The sequence below is a fragment of the Cuculus canorus genome, chromosome 3 (assembly GCF_017976375.1).
Source record: "Cuculus canorus isolate bCucCan1 chromosome 3, bCucCan1.pri, whole genome shotgun sequence".
Lineage (NCBI taxonomy): Eukaryota > Metazoa > Chordata > Aves > Cuculiformes > Cuculidae > Cuculus > Cuculus canorus.
The window spans coordinates 77,996,289-78,020,914 of record NC_071403.1 but is presented as its reverse complement, the minus strand read 5'-3'; the positions used below and the strand labels follow the sequence as shown (position 1 = coordinate 78,020,914).

At 40.5% G+C, this 24,626-nt stretch overlaps 1 protein-coding gene across 4 annotated transcripts in view; it reads right to left on the bottom strand.

Moving 5' to 3' along the window:
• The window catches only part of CCDC85A (coiled-coil domain containing 85A), a 138,446-nt gene that overhangs the window by 15,063 nt on the left and 98,757 nt on the right, over positions 1-24,626 (bottom strand). For 3 of the 4 annotated variants that reach the window (XM_054063759.1, XM_054063760.1, XM_054063764.1), the window contains exon 4: positions 3,316-3,392. The exons of the other annotated variant lie outside the window; for it this stretch is intronic. In XM_054063759.1, coding sequence (XP_053919734.1) covers positions 3,316-3,392 — 77 coding nt within the window. The remainder of the gene's footprint in view (positions 1-3,315; positions 3,393-24,626) is intronic. 4 annotated transcript variants of the gene reach the window in all.

Below are 24,626 nucleotides of genomic sequence, written 5' to 3'. Positions count from 1 at the left end.
TAATATTAGCAGCAACACTTAATCGACAGGAATGCTCTAGTTTCACGCACATTTTGAGGCAGATGAAGGTGTGGCACTGCCAGAGTCCACGCACTGCAGAGCTTTCCTGCCTCAGCCCCGCAGGGGAACTAGTCCAGCCTGAAATCCATCCAGCAAAACAGAAATGTTCTCTCTCAAATCCTTCTGCCTCTACACACTGCTGTCATACACCCTTACCTACATGAGTGTTTGAGAAGCACCAGCACAAGCTGCACACCCTTGTCTTGGGCGCAGCCAGCATGGTTTGGCATTCTCTCCAGAAGACCCAGCTGCATATCATAAATCTTGGAAAGTATCTGCTTTCTTGCACAAAAATCCTACGTGTGGCCGCAAAACGAAAGAGTCTGGATCAAACTCTAGTTACATGCAATCTGAGAGAAGGGAAAAAATAAAAACCACAACAATGGAACAGCTAATTACAACTCGCAGCAACACAACAAACCTACAGCCCATCTACGGCTTCTCATAACTCTTAAACCCACTACTATAAGCTGCCACCAGAAAAACTGTGCAGCACAGGAAGAGACATTAACAGGCTTAAGTGAATACATGCATTTTTATACCTTTTCTATTACCTGATCAAACTAAAATATTGACTCTGTGGTGGTAATGCATTTCCCCTGACAAAGAAGCCCTTCGGTACTTAAGAGTGAACAGAAACTCTGATTCCATTTGAACAGCGATGGCAGCACTTAAAACCATTTTCTCTGCAAATGTTCTTGCCACTAAATATTAATAAAATCTTTACATTAGAGGTCTGTGCGGTTCTGAAAAGAAACTAACATGTATGGAGGGAGACAAACAAGGCAGAGGAAAATGGAACAGAATCTCACCTAAGTGACAGACGAAAGGAGTGATTTATCTGAAGAGGGTGTCAACAAATATGCTGGTGCACAAGTGACACATAAGCAGAAAAGGGGGAAAAGAAAAGGTATTGAAAGCAGAGAGGGAAAAGGAGAAAAGAGTAGAAAAGGAGAGAAAAAAAAGCCTCAGAAAGCAAAGCGGGGACTCTTCAGCCAAGACTTAGCAGAGGCATCACACTCAGGAGTGCAAGTCGTCACCTCTTCATGCTAAGTGCAGTCCTGCAACTCTCAAACCCTCCAGGTGCTTCAGTACACCATCACTGAGGTGCCACAAAAAAAGCAAAAGGCACTCTCTTACTGAAGCACTGGCAAAATTTTAAAGCACAACACTGTAATTGAGTAAAAGCTGTGCCAGAAACCTTCATCAGTTGTGCAGCTCATCGTATATTTTCAGCTGATTTGTCAAAAGCACTCACTTGGCTGAATGCCCAGCAAACTCCCATTCCTCCCATTAAACAGAACTGAATCAGTATCAGAAGAGTATACATTTCCATCCCTTGTCCTTGACTTTGTGATGGGGCCCAATCATGTTTAGGGTGTTACTCATAAGAAGAGCAAACCCCCCAAACAAACTCATGCAAATGTAATGCCAAGGTAATTGAGTGCAAAGTTGCACTAAGCTTGGTGTCTACATTTCCTCCCTCTCCCCAAAGCAATGACGTTCTTCAGGAGGAAAGGTGAGTAAGATATGCCAGGAAACAAGAAACCTTGTCATTCATTATTTCTTATAATAAAGTATGAAGTGATATTAGGAGATTTTTCAGAACTCTAATACAGATCCTCGTGCCAACACCACCAAACATAAGACAAACTTTGACCCGTGTATTTAAAAACAAAAACAAAATGCAGTTTGAAGGCTTGATCACCTAGTTCTTTCCCTTCAAAACTCCTCAATCAGCACATTTTGGCTCAAATAGTTTTGCAACAGCTACGCGCTCATTTGCTACTTTTACAAGCACTATTTTCTGGGTTTAGCACCCCATTTAAGATATCTCCAGTGAACTCAACATGCACAATGTAGGTGTTCCAGTCTTAGGCGAGATCTGGTAACACATTTCATGGGTCTCCATCTGAGCACCTCAAATACCAGACAAATGAAACAAAGTCATTTCTAAAGACTTTGCTACAAAGCATGCTCTGTGCAATTTATCCCCCAGCACTGCTCCAGAACCGAGACAAACTATAGTAGTATTTTTCAGGTAGATTTGTTAACATTTACCCTGAACATCATTCTTGAATAACAAGCAAATAATATTCTTTGTCACTGAAGATCAACCTTTGTCTTTCCTATTGAAGACTGTATACATGTGAATGGACAGACATTTAATCATACTTGCTGTCCTTCTTGCTAGATCAAAAAATTAGGGTACAGAGAAGTTACATAAAGGTCACTCAGCAAGTCAATAGCTAAACAAGAGCTATAGAGGCCCCTCCAACTGTCATGTTATAGATGAGGAAAAAACCTCCACATTTTATTTAAACTCTGCCTTAAGAAAGGAAATTGTTAACCCAGGGCTGAGATCTTCTAGCTAATCTTGGCTTATACAAATTAATTAATCTGATCCAGTGGATTTTACTTCTTACTACATTTCATTGCTATTTTGGATTTTACATTCAAATAACTAAGTTCGAGAAAAAAACACTTTTCTTATTCAGACCAATGCCTTAATTTATCCTAGTGTTTGATCTAAACAAAATGCAACTTCTTCTTCTTCCAGTGGGCAACTTCATTTCGAGACTTTATAGATTTTCCTGGGGATTACTCAATCAAATATAATAGAAATATGCAATGGTATGTATGTGTATATATAAAAAATACCCAGAAGTGTCTGAATCATTCTTATTGAACTTCGAAACTTTTCATTTTTGGAGACACGCTAGGGAAAGCTTTGACTTCGTATTTGACTTATTTATTCCATATAATTTCAGTCTTGCATTTACGTATCTCATATATTCCTAAAAATATTAAAAATAATCTAACCCAATTAATTTTACTTAAAACATTTGCATTTTTAGAGCAAAATATTTTGGTTAACTATAAAAAGTACTTGGTATTTTAACAACAAGAAGCTGTTGCAATAAAATCAGAAGGTCAGTTCAGTGTGATTTTCAACCCTTAAATTAATTAATTGTAAGTTGCGGCTTCCCGTGAATTTTTCTTAGCAAGGTTTCAACATCTGCAAAGGAGAAAAATTAATTAAAGCATTGTCACAGTCTTAAATAAATACCCCAGTCAATCACAAGCAAGATGAGCAAACAGATGTGAGCGCCTTTGATTATCTGAATGATCAGCCTGAGTGTTCAAATGCAGTAATGTCAAATCACAAACCATACTGGTTTCATCTCAAGCATGAAGACTCGAGCATTACTGTCTAGCTGCCGGCTACTGTTCCCACGAACAGAAGTCACCCACCTGGGGCAGCATGCGATTTTCCTCCTCCAGCTGTCTTACTCTTGCCTCCAGCTGCCTAACATAGGACAAGGTTGATTCTAAAAATCAAAAAGAAAAAAAAAACTCGTATTATCCACAGAGATCTGCTTGTGTTTACTGGTGTCAGAGCCTGCACCACATTCTGACTTGTACTCACAGCAGATTGCCTCTCTCAAAAGTCCGTTAAACATTTGGCTCTGCTCCTCTGCAGTGCAAATAACACTGATACTAGAATTAATCCAATTCCTTGTTGCTTGTGATTCTGAACTGCTGTGCTTTCAGGTGGTCCCTTCTCAGACACAAGATACCTACAGGCAGACCTGAGTTCTTCCAACCCACCCCCCAAGATCTGTGAGCTTGTACTGTATTTTGGAAATACTCCACAAGAGTAACGCATTATCCCACCAAGTCACCACCGAAAAGCCCAGAAAGAGAAAACAGTCTTCTGAGGAGAGATGCAGTCAACAAGGCCCCTCCACCGTGGTGCACATGCAGTCTCCCCCACAAGCTCTGACCTCGCTTGCAGGGAATATAGCAGCTTGCCAGCATGGAGGCTCAAGCCTCAGCCTCTGTTAGGAATTAGACATGTTGTCACAGCTTGAGCCTTTTAGGAACCAGATGTGTGTCCCCAGGGTCCTAGAGAGGGTTTGAAGCCTGGTTGATAGCACATCAGCCTAGGGCACAGCCCTGCTCACAGCATGTGCTCCTCAGCCCACACATGCCAGGGCAGTGCCATACTAGGACACACGCTCACAGCACTGCTTTGCTACACAGGGTTGGTTGAAGAGCAAAATCCCAACCACCCTATTCACAAGTAATCTCACTGACCTTCATCGGCTGTGTTGGTTGATTATGGAGAACATGAGTCACTCCTAGTCTGTTCTGTTCCCAAGAAGTTTATGTAAGAAGAGTAGATCCATGTTCCATCCCCTAAAGCATGTGAGAGCTTTCTTTGAGAGCTTTCTTATCATGCATTTCTTGGGTTGCAGAGAATTTCTGCTATTCAAGTCATGTATCTATGAGAAACACATGCCTGAGAAAGTAGCACTTGAAAAAGATATCTTTTCAGCCCAGAAACACTGCTGCCTCTCATACCTCCCTTGTATACAGATGGAAGTTCACCACATACTCACTTCTGACTCAATGATCCACTAACTTTCTCTGAGATTCCAATTCCAGTAACATATTTGTGCTCCTACTACCATGTAACTAGTAGAATTTTCTCTCTGATGGTTAACAGTACGGAATCCATGACTATCAGGACAGGACTGTCAGCTGCCTGCATTGACAACAGAGCTGTTCACTGGTTTAAATTGACAGATAAATTTGCACACCAGCTTCCTGTGATACCTAAACACCATGGCAGCCCATCCATAAAATAGAGGTGATGGTAAATAAGGTGTCACTTACTCTTACGAGACTGCAATAGGCTAAAATACACACGCAGACAGTGCCTGGGAATCTATACAACATGAAGTTATTTGTCAAAAATTAATACACAGCAAGGCAGTGGATTAAAAATAGCATTGTACAATAAAAGGGAAAGAGGTAATCTGAGGTTCTGTGCGCTCTGCTGCGTAAGGATTTTCATAGCCAGCGATGGGTGTATCTCTTGAGAGTCGCTAAGCCTAGCTCAGATGAGCACTTAGAAGATGAACAGCTTATTCAATTAACTATATACGACAGGGTCCCTCCCATCAAATCAGCTTCCTTCCCAGCAGCAGCACTTCTGGGAGGAGCTGCAGAACCTCCCTTACCATTATGGCCATTAGCACAGGCAATAGCTCCCAGCACATCTCATCTTTACTCTCAGTTGTTTTACAGAGGACTGTTTCTGTGGACCTATCTTTTTGGAGAGACTGCCATAGGCACTTTCTTTGTCACTAGCCATCTCTAAATGCACTGGTTACAAGTCCGCTGCTATGTTAGCTTGGGCTCAGACTGCATGCTCAAGTTCTACATCCCAACAGTGCCCACTAGCCCACTTCATGCAAACTCCCCACTAGATTCTCTTCAACTCTGGGTCTTTATGAATTTTCTGTTTTATCAATAATTAGCTCTTCATGTGGTATATAGCTCTTGGTAAAGTTTGCCTCAGTTTTATTTCCTCATTTGTATGTTGAGAGTCCAGAGCTGAAATCTCTGCTGCTCCAAATCACACAAGTCTGCTGTCAGTTCATAACTTCACAATGCCAGCTCATAACAGCTTAGGATTTAGTCTGAAATCTCTGTGCCCGATACTCCTTCTAAAGTGTGAAACAGTTATTTAAATCTCCTTTTGTAATCTGATTAAAACAGAAAATTAGGTCATCTACCAAAGGGTTCATCTTGCAAATCCTTATTTATGAGTCTTCTTGACACATAGATTAGATGCATATATATTTCAGCATCCGTTAATATATTTATGCTGTGATGCTATGAGCTCAGAGGGAAGAATGAGCAGAAAAGCCAGTCAAGGACATAAGAAGTGGAGGAACTGAAAATACACGAAGTGAAACACTGGCACTGGTGACATAATAGCAAACTTTAAAAAAAAAGTGGCATCTTAAAGGTCCGTATGAGAAGGACTATGTGAGCTATCTGTTCTTAATCAGCCTGAAGACCTGTGAAGAGCTCTAAATAAAAAGCAAATTTTAAAATGCTACACAGAAAGAAAATAGTTACCTGATACCACTTCCATTGTCATTCCAGGCAAATTTTCACAAGACAATTAAGTAATTTAAACTGAAACAGAATGAACTGCTGATAGTAATGCTCCAGCTTCAGTATCTGAGCAGAAAACAAATGTCCCCCAAAGTGAAAGCAGCACAGAAACTTAGCATCACTTCTATAGCATTCCTGTTGTCTTATAATAAAGCATTTAATAAGATACTACAATGTGTCAGGAAGCCATTGCTCTGAAACAGAAGCTGCTCAAACAAGATGATCCCTAGCTGATTTCATTAATCATAAACACTTTTGGTGTTTTGTCTTTACCCAAACAGATTCATCTCATACTGTTCATTTTCACAGAGCTCTAAGTGCACAGAAAAGCCCTCCCCCATTTGCAGAATCTTAAAATTGAGTTGCAGACCACTTATAGAATAATTTCCAAACACAAATCTGTTGAGTTACCTCTGCCCATAACCCAAGTGGTGAAAAACAGCATCTATATTAACATCACAAAAGCTCTTCTACTATGTTCTGGGCAACAGCACAGAAACTGTTAACTATGTTGAGATCAAATGCATGCTCAATTAAAAACAATTCATTTGGGCTCACATCTAAGCAAGATATGATCACAGAACCATGATACTGCAGCAGCCAAACTACTGCTTTCATCACCTGTGGGCTTCCTGGTTATGTTATTCCTGCTCCTTCCCATCTTCCTTGTCTAGGCACTTCTACTGAGGTAACAATATTGAACAATTTCCATTCTTGGCAATGGATCCCTCCCAAATGAGGTTCCCTACTTGAGTTTCCTGTGCTCTTAGCGCGATTGAAAATATGATCACCATGTGGTGCTCCATTACAGGCTGAAAATAAAATTATTTTCCTAATTATTAGAGAGATAGTAATAGCTAGCTTTTAGGGAAATTCACTGAAAGAACACCTTTCCTCCACATACATCACTCTAACATGTTATTAGAGAACATCATCTATTTATGTAACTGACTACTTTTTCTATAGGCAGCCACACTCTTGAAGCTAGTAGGTATTTTGGGGTTACATCAAACTTTATCAGACCCTTACAATGCTGCCAAAGGCACGTTTCTACCTTGGTTTTATCCATTTTTGTGTGACTGTGCCTGATCTCAGTCTACTGAGTAATTCCTAACGTTCTTTAAGCTAGATTGTTCTCTGCAATTTTAGAATGGTTGAGGATGTCATGTTACAGGGTTTGGTTTTTTGAAGAGATTGGAGGGTTACAACTCATAGACAACTGAGGGATTGTACTGAAGAACTTCTTGAAGACTAAGGTCCTCTACTCAGCTATAAGCTCCCTGCAAAGCAAATATCAGAACCCCACAGAAAGCAAAAACTCCAGGGTTCAACCTACTCTTCTACTAGTTGAAATGAGTTTCAGTAACAAAACACAATATAGCAGGTGGAAGGGATTTTATCCAATGAACGGAAGAGTATTTGAGGTAAAGAAAGAGTAGGAGATTGCAGCACCTCTACTACCGATGTAAACTCAGAAAGTAAAGCTTAAGAAGTGCTTTAACTCAACAACTAAAATTCCGTTTTTGTAGATTTTAAAAAAACACTGATTGTAATAATTGTCTGCAAAGACTGAGCATGGAGATTCCACAGAACTCCTTTTAACTAAATTTATAGGATAAACACCAATGCAAAAGATGCTCCTTGCTTCTTTAAAGTTAAAAAATGTATAAAATCGTTCAGCTCTGGAGAAAACTAGTAATACAGTAGATGAGCTAAGCAGACATCCCACAGGGACTAGAGAAAAATCCTCCAAGTTGAAAATGCTTAGAAGACTGTAGGTACTAGGAGAAAAGAGCAATACTGTGCCTTGATCTCTAGATATTAACTTACAGCCAGCATAAAGAGAAGATGCTATGCTGGACAGAAGGCTGGTCTGAAGCAGCAGCAGCTGGTCCTTACATCCTCATATCCAGGAACCAGAAAAACACAATTTCATGATAATGCAAACATTGGTTCTGTTAACATCAATATTTTCTGTTTCCACTGTCTCGGCTCTATTTGGTATTCATGTTCCTAAAGGAGGTCATCAGAATCCGAAGAGCTGTAACACCCCAATACACATATTTTAAACACTTACAGTATAAATGAGGGAAACTGCCAATTTACCTCAGCAAAGAATTTCCCATTTTATGTGTGGTGATACTTCAACATATGGTGATGAAGGTTCAGTTAAGGTATATTCAACTTCAACAGGGAAAGTAATTTGTTATGCTGTTCTTCCTGCACTGTGGTGGAATATAGTAATTATATATCAAATCATATTTTGGTCACTGAAATCCACACCCAGCATCCCACAATGAAAACTAAAAAAATCTTTCAATAAAATGGAAGATGAAAAACAAGGCTGTACTATTTTAAACCCTCCTCTAATTAACTGACAGCTCCATACGTTTTTGAAAGGGTTTCTCTACTAACTGGGGAGCAGATTCAATGACACACGAAGTATCTCCCAGTCCTGTAATTCCTAGTCATCTGATTTAATTACTTCAATATTAATATTCATGACTCAAACATGTTATTACTTCAATCCCTCTCCTTTCAGCTAACTTGAATATTAGAAAAGTCACACTGCTGGATTTACACTAAAGCAAATTTATACCACCTGCATCTCTAAATGGGTGAAGCTGCTCGGAGTTTACACTGGCAGGATCCAGCCTCCTAGCAGCAGGATTAGACGACCTCTGAAGGTCATTTTTAGCCCTGTCTTCTATGATTTTTCTATTATGGTTGCACATCTTGCATAACGCTTCTATTGAATAAGTGCTGGAGAACTTCTTATTAAAGCACAGCCGAATTCCCCTGTAACACAGTGACGTTAGGATTAGTGCTGTCATGTAGACAGAAAGACGTTTGCCTAAGGCAAAATTTTATTAAGCTCACTAGAATGTTTAGGAGCTATTTACCACTAAGACACATATTCTCAGAAAGTTTTGGGACAGCAAACACTGTAGCATTAGCATTAAGATGGAGTTTGCATATCTCAATATTGCTGTTGTCTGAAATTCTCCCACTCCAAGCCGAGATTTCTTGTGATTACAGATCCAGCACCCCTTGACTTCTCTCTATAATTAAAAATATTATTAACTAAGCTTAGCTGGTTGACTGAATATTTCAAAACTGAATCCTAGCAAAGGGAAAAGCTTACATATGCTAATCCAAACATATAGAATGCAATGTTACCTCTGCCACTTAGTTTTATTTCTCAGGCAACATGTGCCACGTTTCCCCTTTTTGGCACACGTTGCACACAATGTGCTAATTACAATATCTCTGTAATCAAACATTTTTTATCCAAATTTCATACAAAAATAGTGTTTTCTCAGTTGCAGCAGCTTTTAATCACAAATTTTCTATCTATTACAAGAAAAAAAAATACTTCTCATTGCCTTGAGGCAGCCCTAGCCATGCTTTTAATGATTCATCAATGGTGTCTGACTCAGATTGCCAACACGTTTGCATTTGTCTGGATTTAAGTGCCGCTTAGACACTGTATATGATGTGATTGTAGGGAGTGGGTCTGGGTTGACTGTGCTGCCATGCACACGCTATCGTGTGTTGAGGGGCAGGCATCACTCTGCTGCAGCAGCACCTCAGGGGGTCACTTTTGCTGAAGTCACCCTAGGTATGCCTGACATCACCCAAATGCTTCCTGTGGCACAACGTACTGAAAATACAGGGCTGGTTTCCACTTAAGAACCTTAGTGATTTCAGCTGGCATTCCTTGGAGGATTGGTTGCACATCTAGCAACAAAATTTCCAGTTGAGTTAATCTCCAAAAAAGCTTAAAACAGAAGTTTAAAAACTCACATAGCGCAAAAGGAGTATACTTAAAAATGATATCAGATGTCAGACGAGGGAAGGTTTTGTTTTCCTCTTCTCTGAAGCCATCCGTAACACTTTTGCTAACGGGTGAATAACACTGTCACACTAATGGTGTAACACTAACCTTGGTTTGTTTAGGGTTTTTTGGTGCTAGAGGTGAGAATGGAAAAGCTTTTCTTGCTGGCGTGCTTGATATCCCGTTAGCTCCATTCAGCCTGTGCTAAATGCATTTGCCACGTTATTGATGAAAACTGAGAAAATCAAATCCATTATGCTATTGCTAAAACCTTTCCCACTGGCTGTTAGCTTGTTCTGTTATTGATTTTGTGTGTTTCATGATTGGTAAAATCCTTATTGGCTCCATTTACTTAACTGCTTGGGTTTGTCCCCATGCCACCGCACTCTCATTTGCTCATTAAGAGTGTCCTCAAACTACAGGCACGTCCCCCAAGATGGAAGCACAGCAGGAGAGGAGGGGTGTTCAGTGAGCTCCTGTGTGAAATCCAATGAAAGACCGGAAAAGGCAAACCTGAGCTTAGCCTAGGAAAGGAAGGCAGATGAGGACACTGGCTCAGAGAGGTAAATAAGGGAGGGTTTCACTACTGGTACATAGAAATAAATGTGCAAAATGGCATTTTGACCTTACATCAGTGCCTCCTGATGACACTGACTTGCATCTGTTAAGTGCTCCCCTGCCAGAAAAGCCCTGGATCCTCTGCAAACACGTGGCCAGTGTGAAACCATGCATGCCTTTACAGTCCAATGTATCCACACAGCCACCTCCAGCTTCTCCTGGTTCTGCTGTGCCCATGTCAAATGACCATTTGCAGTACATTGAAATTAAAAAGCAATAAATGAAAATATCCCATCAACAGCGGGATTAGGGCAAAAAGCAGAAGACCAGAGGGTCAAACTAATTGGGGTGCCAAATATACACACTAAAGGTCCCTTAGCATCCCTACAGATACTCACAGCCACCTTTCTTATCCCATAGAATTATATTTTTCAGGCTCAAATTATATTTTAGACAAGATAGTTTGGTCAAGGATTTTAGTATTGGTACAGCAAGCTCTAGTTAATAATTTTATTGGCTTCTACTTGGTAGTCTGCAATGTAGGTCAAAACTGAAAACCACATCTCCAGGGATTCTGAATCAGATCATCTCCAGGAATTCTGACTCAGATGAAACCTATGAATCATTTTTATGCTTCTCCTCTGCCTCGTTAGGGGGTAGATATGCAACCTGTAAACTATCTTTTCATGGGTTACTATTTGCGTGACTCAAAACTAAATTCAAATTATGTTCCCAAGAGAACAGAAACAGAAGCTTCCACACTTCTTAAGCCACTGTGCAAAAGCACACACTTTTTCTTGCTACCACTACAACACAGATGTAAAAACTCAAAACAAAGATCCACATGATACATGGAAGAACAACCAACCTATACTCTTTCTCCTTGTTAAGACATCGCCATGTGCAAGTGAAATCAGCAGTTCATATTTGCGGATTCTGTGGAGCAAGTCAGGATGAAGAGGCAAAGGCTGGGCAAGATACGATTTAATGCATAAAGCATTAAATAAATCGGTGACCAGGGACTGCAAATATAGAGCAGCAGACTGCATCCTATTGTGCACAGGCTGCAGACCATGGCACACAGGAAGTTGTGTCAGGGAGTTCTTTCCTGACTCCTTAAATCTCTCCCTGCTCAGAGAAGCCTCAAATGAGATAGTCTCACCTGGGAGAACCTGGACAATCATCCAATTGTAGCTTCAAGAAGTATCTGGGGAGCACATAGTGCCACAAAAGCAAGAGGAACAGTAAGGCCATTGTCTTGGGCTCTGCTTCTAGCTCCTTGGCTTGCTTGCAATGCTGCCACTGCTCCATTTCCTGCAACAGAAGTTTCCTACAGCAAACTGAGGTGTGCAGATTGCGGCACGAAGCCCTGTGTAAGCCCTGCTAGAGAGCGAGCATGGCAACAGCATCTTCCATGCACAGAACAATGCTGGTACACCTGGTCTTCAAGGGAAAAGTATTATGTAATAATGACCCAAGAAGATAGTAGGATTTAATTAAACTATTACCTGTGAGACTGCTGTCTCAGGGGTACAGGAAAAGCTGCTGAGAGGGTCAGGAGTCTTTTATTTTCATTCTTAAACTCAGATGTGCAAATTGACACCTATCATGTCAAGGATCAAGAATAATGCAACCAACCACTTACAATACTGTTTGGGAAACTCCTTTTTAAATGCATTATACAACCCTAATAGAACCATTTTTTCAAGCTTTTTGTGGCTTTTCTCACTGTTCTTACTAAGAACATTTACTTAAGTGTTCTAAATCATTCCCGCAATACAGCAATCTGGATGGCAGCAAGGCTTTCAGAATGCAGCATGCTGGACAAAAACAGTAGCATTTACATTTAGCAAACACGGGGGGGGATAATAACCATCTCAACCAAATGAATAAATCAATTCCTTAACCAATGTCAGAGAGGAGAAGGAAGAGGGAGAAAACAGCAGGTTGAATGCCAAGATGCTAAATTTAGATCAGCTCCTATTCCTTCCCCATGAGGATCCACAAACAAAGAACCTTCACATTCTGAGTTGCCACTGCAGCTCGCACAACCTGCAACTCGGAACTAAAGCGCATGCCCCAAATACCAAGTAAAGTTATAGTGACAATCAATGCTACATAAACACACCAAAATATGTCAAGCTACATGAATTAATAAGGTAAATTAAGAGACTAACACCCTAGATGTTCTCACCGCTTACATCGTCTCCAAACTATACGTGTAAGTTCAAGATATGAGAAATTTTAAATGGTTCTGCCATTTGATCTCATTAGTGTTCAAGCAGCAGAACAGAAATTCTCCTACACTCAGCCTCTTTATCCACATACCCATCCTGCAGATATCCACAACACTGTGGACCTTCATTGAGAAAACCAAGTCAGTACACAGTCTATATGCCATACAGGAAAGAAGAAATTCAGTGTATTTATAGAAAGCTTTCACTTTATTTGCAATAAAAGATTTCAGAAACTTTTTACAATATTGTGGTTATAGAATAAATATAACCCAATATTTTATGAGTGACGAGAAGTCGATAAGGGACATCATTATTCAAATACATATACAAGATAAACGTATTTGATAAATAGTGATGAACTGCAGAGATGTTTCTCTGCGATGCTTTAAGTCCATATTTTAATTCTTAATCATTGAATGGAAAAGAAAAAGAGGGGAAAAAACTATTTGGGTTGACTGCCAGAGCTGTGAACATTTCCACTAATATCTTACTTAGCTGTGTTAAAAGCTCTGCCAATATACAATTTCATATTGGAATAGTGAGTCATACTTTCTAACAATCACTAGATCTAATTTTGACTTTCAGACCTGCCCATCAGTCTCCCCCACAGCTACACACCTCTGCCTCATGCATGAGCCCTGTCGGGTACCACTCAAAAGGAAGGCATCACGGAGCCTGTGGCTACACACAGCGCCTGCTACCACGAGGGCTGGACAGCATCGCTAACTGGAAAGAGACAGCAAAGGGGGACACCCAAGCCTCTTGCCTCTAGAAACAAAGGCATCAAAATGCCCAGTGTTTCCATGTGCCTGCAGGCAACTTCTGGTCCAGGGCACACTGCCTGCGTGGCCAAATATCCGTCCAAGCGGCTGGAACCTGCAGCAATGAGCACTTGGCAGCGATGTGGCATCTCTTCCCACAGGCAGAACATCAGCCGGAGCCCAACTACAGCAGGTCACCATGACAGCACTAGGGCACTCCACACATGCAAAAAAAAGTGGGAGAATGTGCTGCCCAGAAGCCTAAGTGTCTTATAACAGGGTGGATATTTACTGGGAAACTCAGTGGGGAAAAACTACAAAACCAGGAGGTCTCTCAAGTGAAAGAGAAGCTAAATTTACACAATTATCCACTCCTATGGCTGAGCGATGAGCATTCCCATGGTCAGGCCAGAGCAGAAGCCGGGGAACTGCCAGAGAAAGACAGGCTGACGTGGGCAAGCACAGTGGAGATTTAAAATTATCAGGACAAAAGGAGGTTTTGGATTAATTTCTCTACACAGAGTGATTAACATTAGGACAGGCTATTAAATGTAGTAAAAGATGTTACAAGATTAAATATGTCCTCAAGACTGAAACCACCCTCTTGCTTCCCACAGCCCATTAAGGAGTCATCATATCATAATGTCTTCCTGCCTCTACTGAGCCTGGTCACATTTGAAGCTGAAAGATGACCATTTTGTAAAATCACTCCACTGCCTATCTCAGCTCAGAACCTAATTCTGAGGAAAAATTAACTATCCATTTCATGATGGCAGCTACATGATAGCAGAGGAGAAGGCTGTCTGTATAGCCTCCATCTCTTCTGTAAGAGTTTTTTTGGGCTGATTGTGGAAGGGAGTATTACAAGGAAGTATACAAATGACACAGGTTTAAAGCCAAAATCTGTCAGTGCAAGTACGTCACTATCTGTAGGTACTCTGCCAGGCCACATAACACAGTAGCCCAGACTGCTTCCTCCGCAGCTGAAGCATCCATGTGTCCAGAAAAAAATCCCTGGGAGAGGAAAGCCCTAAGAGAGATCTCAGAGTTCAGGACTCAGTCTAAATGTCCAGCTCCAACTGAGATCACTAAACTACTTCAGCACTCTGGAAAGTACTGCAGATGTCTCCTGTATGTTCTAGGTACCTCGAACAATCCCAGCCTCAGGGGCATAGAGATGCCTGCACCAGAGCAGACCAGGGACCCATCTAATGCAAGATCCTGCCTCACTGTCACCTCTCTATTTACTTTATTTCTGGAGATCTGACCCACTGTCTCTGGGGTCCTGATATGATGCTAAGATTATGCAATTATTCCCGTGTAACTCTCAGCACCCACTGCCACTTCAGAACCTCAGCTCAGGCAGTGACTCCCAGGCTGAGGGGACTCTGGTGCTGCATGCTGAACCCTGACATGTTGCATTTTGGGGCATCCAAGCTCTCCAAGGGGCAAGGGTTTGGCAGCTTTAGCACATTTCCCTATTCACGTGGTTCCCTCTAACTCAAGCTTAAATTTTTCCCTTCCCCATTGCCTTTCCTGTCTTCCCCAAGATCTCTGTGGCTGTATCCTACACTGCTGCTGGGCCACAGAACTAATCAAAGACCACATTTTCACATTTTGGGAAAATATACAGACAAACCCACTTCATTACATGATTCAGAACAATAACACTTGAGAGGCATAAAACACGGGAACCTATGTTTTACCAGGGTGTCAGAGGAAACCAAATGCACCACATAAACACAGTTTTCTCATTTCTCAGCCCCTTTTCACAGTTATTTCACTGCAATCATAATATGCTGCTACTAAATTAACATGATGATGATGAAGACACTAATAACTTGAAAGTAATCTCAAACACAGGTAACAAAGCACAGCACATATCATTACGGATAAACTGCACTAAACACATTTATCTGCTTTAAAGCTATCAATTTAACAACTGTATAACGATATAACTCCCAAACCCAGCAAACGGTAGCTGAGCCCCTAGCCATATATCTGCAATGCCTTTCCAGCAAAGCCAGCCAAGATTTCCTAAGTCAGGATGTTCAATAACCAGCTGCCCATTTCCTGGTCAGCATAACTGATTCTCCAGGGATCCCATATAGGTTGCATGGTTCCCAGGACTGCAGACGTGGTAGCTCCCTCAGGATGCTGCTGCCTGTCCTGTTGGCAGCCCCTCCACTGATGTGACCTTATACCAGTATTGGTGAAGCTAATCCTTGGGCTTTAAGAAGATGTGATCATCTTCCAAATCAGAGGTTAATGAACTGCTTTCACTTTACTACACTTCCAAAACATTTAGGAAAAAGATTCAAATGTATCTCCAAGCAGCCCTAAGGGTAAGTCTTCCACAGAACTGCATATACCTCTTTGTTGCCAACATTGCCATCAACACATGCACTTCTTACGATGAGCGGTCTCTTAAACACACAAAATGACGCCACACTTCTGTTGACCACCCCTGCACCTTCTCCTTTTATGTTTCAAGTACCATCTAATTCAAAAATCAGTCAAAGATAAGAAGTACCCTAGAACATGAAAATGGTAAATAAACAGTTGTGACAATTCTGCAAGTCTTATTCATCTGCACTACTTTAATCAGGGATATAGTACTTTGTTCAGCTGTACAAGGGGCTTTGACATCCAGACAAAGCTGAGAATGATTCATGGAGCAGTCAAACTTGAGAGCTCTCACAGCTGCTTATCTACATCATCAAAACAAAACAAATATTTTCAACAAGGTCTCCTGTTTATTTCCTGGTTACTTCACTAATGGGAAAGCAATTTACGTAATTCCTCTCCCTAAACATATAAATAATTGAGAAATGCTTTTGGTTACAAAGGCTTTTGGAAACTGTCACGTACTTCACGCTGAGATTTACACAGAGCAATTCATTACCGGTCACCCTGCCCTGGCACAGGGAGAGGGGCTGAACGACCTCCTGAGGCCCCGTTCTTGCCCCATTCAGCATCAGGTCCCTTTTACAGTACATGGTGCACAAGGAATAATGAGACTGACCTCAAAAATGAAGACTGCACACGTTTGTGTGCACACAAGCATGTGAGGTGAGAGCCTTTTTATTCATGATCTTCCTTAGAGGTATTAGAATTTCATTCTGGTCATATTCTGAAGGCGTCTTTTATAGGATTACTAGGACTAAAAATTTGCTCCTTCAGCAGGCAGAAGTACAGAAGAGAGATTTTTGCTCATTAGCTGAGCATTTCCTGAGCAGGTAGTATGGTACAGTCATAGTTATCACATTTAGCTGTTTAATGCTAATATCTGATCTGAAATATAATATCATGAAATACAATAAATTCTAGAAAAAAATAAAAAATACCGACATTTTACTCTCTCAGCAGCTGCAAGCTAGGACTGTATCTCCTGAGACTTACTGGAATGAAAACAAAAAGACATAATAATTCCTAGAGTTCTTGGGCAATAAAAGACATACGTGATTGTAACTACAAACTGAAGGAAACCTACAAATAAAACAGTTGGGGGCAGGGGGTTGAAAATTACAAATCAGATTATATTACTTAAACATGACCAATGCAATGCATGTTAGAAAGACAACAAAACCAGACTAGTGAGTGTTTTATTACATAGGTATGAGCTCAGATACTATAGTGCTGAGGGCAAGGAAGGTAGAATAAGTATATAAATGAGCTGTCAGGGTAGCTGCCATAACAAAATGCAGACAGCATCCTGAAATTTCTGAAGAAAATTGAGAAATATAGACAGGTTTAAGGCTAGAGAAATGCCATTAAAACAATGCAGTCTGGCTTCCTGCCCTGCAGAGACAAAGGAATTTTGATAATAATTCCAGGAATGCCTGGTTTCCTTTTCACCACTGGAAGTGGACACAGTCAAAAGAAGGTTGTGGGGTTTTTTCCTCTACAGAAAATTCTGGCAAGAACTGAAAAACAACTGGACTAAAATTAAGTCTATGAACAACATTTTTCACGTGATTTATGACATAAACATAAGATCTGTAGTAATAAATTATGGCAGGAGGTTTACATTCTCCTTTTCTGTGTTTTTTGTGAAGCCTGACAATCCATCTGCACAACTTCCTGTCATTCATCAGGACAATCTGGCTTGCATGTTCACCTACAGAAACAGCACGAGAAAAACTACAGCACTTACTGTCCGTTGCTTTGCTTATATCGCATTGTGCGCAAGAAGGAAACCTGTCTGCCCCAGCTGGCAAACCACCCACTGGAGGACATCCCACAGTGCTTCCTCCATCCACCTGCTTCTACAGGGGTAGCAGAACAGGTATTGTATGTCATGCTTCAATTAAGCATTGCCAAAGTCCCTGAATACAATGAGAAATCTTACACAGAAGATGACCCCCAGCAACCCACCGGTATTTCCTAGATGGTAGCAACTATCTGGCCTCCACCAGAGTTGACCAGATAACTGCCCATATCTCCTCTCTAGCAGAAAGTGGGACTTACAGTTCAGGGGCAGGTTTTGTGCAGGACTTGTACCACTGGCCATGGAGAAGGTACGGTTTTGCAGAAGATTTCTGCTCATACACTCAACAGAAACTTTCAGTCTTAACGAAGACTAAAAGAAAAATCTCAAAGCATGGGGTTGTAGAGTACAAGGAATTTCCTTTCCTCCAGTTCTTCTAATAGCAGCAATTACGACATACTGACTCCAGAAACAGTTGACACACAAAACAACTTCTTCCTGGAAACGCGCCAGGAGCTCCGGAAAATTACAAGTTTGCCTTTCCTGTAGCATAAACACATTTCAATGAGGCTCTGCAAGAACAACAGCAGCAGCAGAATTATCAGGCAGAGCAGCCACTAAAGACTACATGCCTCTTTGCCGACAACCGCCAGCACAGCTGGGACAGCCTGTGCTTTCCAAACAAACAAGCTTTTTCTTAGACTGCCTATATAACCTTTTCTTGAGTACTCAAGAATCCAGTGCTGGTGGGAACTGAACTCTTCCAGCAGAGTGGCAAGTTCATAGAACAACAGAATCACAGAATGGTTGGGGGGGAAGGGACCTTAAGACCATCCAGTTCCAACTCCCTGCCATGGGTAGGGACACCGTCCACTGGATCAGGTTGCTCGAAGTCCCATCTAACCTGGCCATGAAACCTCAAGGAATGGGGCAGCCACAACTTAACAAACAGAATTTGGTAGACCAAGCACTTGAGCAGCAAACAGAGCCACTAATACAAACAGACAGAAGAAAGAAAAAGGCATTTAACATATCTCTAAATCATTTCATAAGCTAGAAAGTGGTAGTGAGCTGATATTTTTTTCCACCTTGGATAGACTTACACGTGGATTTGAAGCCTTCTGAACAGAAAAGGAAAAGAAAGAGAGGCAGAGTCAGAGAAAGGAAACTTGACCTCAATTTGAACTAACAAGTGAGACAAATCTCTTATTATGGAAGCCAGAGGAATGCAGACCTCTTTGGAAAAGTAAAATCAGAGGAAGTTAGTGATAATCAGTAAACTTATTTTCAGAAAATTTATCTTTACTGCCTTATTCTTAACACAATGTTTCTTATGCTATGGTAAAGAATTCTCTGTAAACTTAAAAAGAAGTGGTTTTTTTTCCTAGACAGTTTTCTTCAAGCCATCCATTACCTCCAAAGAAAGTCCCTTGAGCATCAAAGCATTTGCCACTGAACATGTTAAAAGCTGGCAACAGCCAATTTTCTTTCAGAAACACTCACCATGCAATGTCAATTCCTATTTTCTTCTACCAGCTCTCATCAAAGCCCAAATAAAATCCATGGCTGATGCCACCTAACCAGGTTCCTTCCTCAGCTAGCAATTAAGTACATTTCAAAACTGTACAATAAATACATTAAAATAAGTGGAAAGTGTGACTGACTGCACATTTGTTAAGAACCATGCTTACTGCAACAATAGTTGCAGTACTGCCAAAAGTGAGCTTCATTCTGTTTTATTAGATATATTTGTGTTAGCACATATGTAACAACTCCAGTCAACAGTGTCTAAAACATAAGTCAGTGACTCTTCTATCGTAAGTGAGTTCTCAGGATAACACATAGAAAGCTGAAACATATATACACACACACTCTCTGCATCTGCACAGTGTGTTTATAGTAAGCATTAGCCAGATCTAGTTTCTGGTATTTTGATCAATACAGAAATTTCACCTGCAAACTAATTTTTCCCACTTCTATATAAATGTTCACACATATCAGTAAAAATAACAGCAGAACTGACTGTTCTAACTGAAAACAAACTCTCTTTCACTCCAAAGCGCAACAGCACGTGTTCTTAGAATTATAGAATCGTTAAGGTTGGAAAAGAGCTCTGAGATCATTGAGTTCCACCATCAGCCCAGCACCACTGTGCCTAATAAGCCGTGTCCTTAAGAGCCATCTCCCTCCAGGGATGGAGACTCCATCACTTCCCTGGGCAGCCTGTTCCAATACTTCACCACTCTTCCAGTAAAGAATTTTCTTCTAATATCCAATCTGAACTTCCTCTTCTTGCTGAACCGTATGGTAGCACAGTAACAGTAAGCAACCATGTCATAAGGCTACCTGGAGTGACTGTGTCAAGAGCTGACATTTGGATATGCAGAAATGTCCATTTCTATGACTTCTGTAAAGGTGCCTCAGTCCATAATCCCCAGGGGTTCAGATCTTACCTATCTCACAGGGATTTCCTAGGAACAGGAGAACCCATCATAGAAACATACTGCTTTAGGACCGAAATCAGTGTTTCTAATCCTTAACCAGAGGCACATCACTATTTCAAAGTTTAACACACCGAACTAGGACTAACGCAATTTCACTTTCAGTTTTAAAATATTCATGAAGTTGCAAGATGTTTTTCCCACAAAGGCAAGAATAAAATTGATCCCATGCTTAACCTTAATTTTTATCTTCACATTATAAGAACATTCAATCTAATCTGCTGATTTAGATAAATATTTTTACAGGAAAAAGGATATTTGTCCCTTGGATTCAGGTTTGGAAAATATCATGGAAAACACAGGTTTTCAGAAATTATGCAATAAGTGCTGATATTCTGAGGAAATGTCTTTGCAAGTTATTACTTACTGCTTGGGGATCATATATTTGAGGACATTTCATGTGACAGCTTTCCCACACCATAAAGAAAATAATTTTCTATACTGTATATTGCAATCCTCTCAAATTAAATTCCTTTCCCCACTGAAATAAGTGATCAAACCCATATAGACTACAGTTCATTTAGTGTGTTGAATAGATCACAACAAGCAAAAGTCACTTTGAACCTAAAACATTAAAAAAATACTTGAATCAGCAGTGTCACACACTAGATTAAATTTGCCACTAATCCAATCAGATACACCATTTACTTTGTCCTACATGTTAAGCAGACACACCCCCAATCTATTAAATACCAGGTATTTCATTAACTAGAGCTGGTTCATAATTCACAGTTAATGTCTCGGCACAAATTAAAAGGGAGTTTAAAATCTCCTTCCCCTTGCTGATACTGCATTGGCACTCCTGGCAGGGTGCATTGCCACTCATCATTTCTGTATTCACAGTGCAGTAAAATGGGATACGTAGTTTCGGAGAGGACTGATATCAGAGCAGATATGAGATAAGACACAGCATCCCTGCGTGCAAATCATGAGCCTGGGAAAGCTCAGCCGGGCGCAGATGATGCCAAGGCCAAAAAGGAAGGAGTCAGCCTGTGCTGCAACACACAACCGGGTGAACACACTGCTCAAAGTTTAACTCTACTCCAGGGCAGAGACAAATAGATAAATATTATATTTTGTTATGTATATTGATATACACACTTCAGGCAGGCTGTTGCACGCCCTCTCTGCACCTCAGCAGAAGTTCAGCTGCACACTAACCACTCTCTGCGTCAATGCTGCTCAGAACTTGATAGATCACGTCAGACCCAGGAGACACATGGCTCTTTATTTGCTAAATTCACATATTAGTCAATTTAAATATGCAAGGTGGGGACCAAAATTAAGGATAAATTTGGATTCCCTCTCACCCTCTGTCCAACTGTATAAAAAGCTTCACAATGCCAGTTGCAGCCTCAGAGCAGGGCTAGGGCGGCTCTCTCAGGACAATCTCCTTCCCATCACCAGCAACCTGGAATCAATATTACCGCTCTGGTATGCATTTGGATCACACTGAGAATCATTTCCCAAACACTAGCCTTTACCTGCTAATTGTTAAGTTTACATTTTCACTGGTAATTGGCTTTTACCTGCTACTCTTGCTGCCACAGACTTTTAAGGCACCTTAAACACTTCTTACCAAGAACTCAGTCTAACAGAGCATGGTGCGTCACTTCACAATATAATTAAGTCTTCCTGGCGCTGGGAACCACAACATAAAAATTAACCAAGCGTAAAAGAGATTAGAGATGTTGTTACTCAAAACACCCAAATTTTACAAGTTGTATTTCTTAACTGTGAGATTATTTCACGTCTGTCATTCCATCTCTTCTAGTTTTGTGTAAAAAGTCTGCAGAAACTCTATGTTTATTTGAAATGTCACCTTTACCAATCTTCATACCAAGTTTAAGGTCAATAAACTCATACTAAATTAGATTGGAAATCTCTTGAATGAAAGATGAGTTTGACTGAGCTGCAGTTTTCATAATGTGACAGCACATAATCAAAGATAAGATTGCTATCCCCAGCAGAGCTCTTTAGCAAAACATCTGTTTCATGGTAACAGGACAGGTTAATTATTGTTTCCCCAAATAAAATTACTTTTATATAGGTTTTGTGTATTACATTAGAACAAATGATGTACGAACATTTTTAAATAGGATTCCTCTCTTCATAAAGGCAGTCGTAATTCACAAACTCTTAAGTCCTTTCTCAGTTTTTACTGTTTCCTTGAAGAAATTCTCACTAAGGATCGCAACAAAGTTTTCAGATTTTATCCCAATTATCAGTAGTGCCATTGTCTGCCAATTGCAGACACTGAGAATTAAAAAATAAGTATTTGCCTTACGCTACAGCTTCCTTACAACTTCATAGCATCCATCAACATATCTCTTTGCTTGTACATTTAGAGATATGCCAACAAAAATAGCTGAAGGAAAACAGTAAGAGTGGACCTACACCTCTAGGTCCTCAGCATTTTGCTTCCTATCTTCTTGTCAAACACATCTTTTATATTTGGCATGTCTGTCAGATGGATAAATAGGGATATTGTCAAATTGTCACATTCAGAAGCACCATTTTGACCATGGAATATCACATATTTTGGAGAACCCATAGAAGACAAAGATGCTTTGAAAAAGACAGCAAGATCAAGGCCATATGAATGAAGAATTAAGATCAAGATTTATTTATGCAAACTGAACTTTTTTAAATAATGGGAAAAAAACCAAAATTAACATTCAAATGAAGTTGAATCCTGTAGCAAAGAAAAGTCAGTAGACAAGTTTCAAAGGAGTGAAAAAGTCCACTTTCAAGTGTGCTACTTAGGGCCTTTTTCAAAAGGCTAGTGTACACAATACAACTTCTTGAATGCTTATACAGCTCTATTTATCCTCTAAAAAATATTCACCATTTAATATTAGGATGCTGCAGATCTTGTATTTGTTGTGAGAATAGCTCTACTTCCAATTCTCATGAACTAATTCAGCATTCTGCAACAGTATTGGGAGGACAAAATATTTAACACTGAATACGAACGGAGATTTCACCAGAGTATGTGAAGATCTGCACAAGATGTTCTTTTATGAGAGCCTCAGCCCCACAATATTCAGCTTACCAAGAGGTGCAGTGCATATGAGAGTGCTTACTGGTAAGTAACACCCATCTGCACTCCAGTATATCTATCTCTGTGTTTACACAGCACTTTCATTTTCAAACAACAGTTTTCTCTTGCATGTACAATTTTACACATAGCTGCTAGTTTAGGACATTCAAGGATAGATGAATGATTTTAGCAAAACTGACATAATTTGAGCCAAGATTGGTTTAAAGATCTCTTTTGACAGCCCTTCATTCTGACAGCTTAATTTTGCTGCTAATTTTTTCAGATTAATACTAGTACAAGAAGGGACTGTATTTGGCCATAACACGGTCTGTCACTTCTATTATCTGTCCAACCCATCATGTGTGCTTTCACCATTTTTTCACTACGAGGGCGGTGAGGCACTGGGACAGGTCGTACAGAGAAGATACGCATGCCCCATCCCTGGAGGTAGGTGTTCAAGGCAAGGTCGGATGAGGCTTTGAGCAACTGATCCAGTGGAAGGTGTCCCTGCCCATGGCAGCGGGGGTGGAACTGGATGGGGTTTAAGGTCCATTCCAACCCAAACCATTCAATGATTCTCTGATTTTGATTGTTTCTCTGCAATCCCCTTTGCAGTCAGGCATGGACACAAGAATCGTTTCTCAGAGACTGAAGTTCCGCCCAACTTGGAAGTTTTAGCTTGAGAACTGTGTCACCAAGCATCAGGCAGATGTACTGTTCAAACATCAGTGTCCAGGAGCTTTCATGAGTATTTTCAGTGACTGACCTCATATGCCTGTTTTGTCATAGGACCAATTTAATAATCCTTCCACACAGGAGTTACAAGAATTCATTCTACCTGGGTGTTGCATTGTTTGAAAGGCATAAAAGGAGAATAAATTCATGAAGGGTCCTCCCTTACTGCAGTTCAAGGAACTGGTAACATCTGCCCAGCCCCACTACATGTCTCCCTTTCCCACACAAATCCTGCAGGTGAGCTAAGCTGTAGGCATGGGTACCCAGAACAGATCCTCTCCTTTAGATGCTCCTTTCGAAACATGAATTGCACATTTTTATTCCTGGGGTCTCTTCCCACTTCCAGAGAGAAAATATCTAGTTACTCAGTTCATTTCAAAGATTGTCCACTCCCCTACTTACCTCCATGGGAAGAAAGTACTTGTAGCATATTCTTTTAAAGGTTTCTAATTTTGAAGGTGTCACAAACGTAACAAACATTATGATATATGTATGTTCATGACACGTATTTCCTGAAATAGAACAGTTCAAACAACATCCCTATCCTAAAGAGACATGATGGGAAGCTGTACGATAAGATTAGTAATGTGCAGGGGCTGAGTGAAAATTTGGTCCAGATTTTTTCACTTGAACTACTTTTCCCTAAAAAATACAGGACAAACTCCATTTATTCACTCTCTGGCTTCTGTGTCAGAAAATCATAAAAG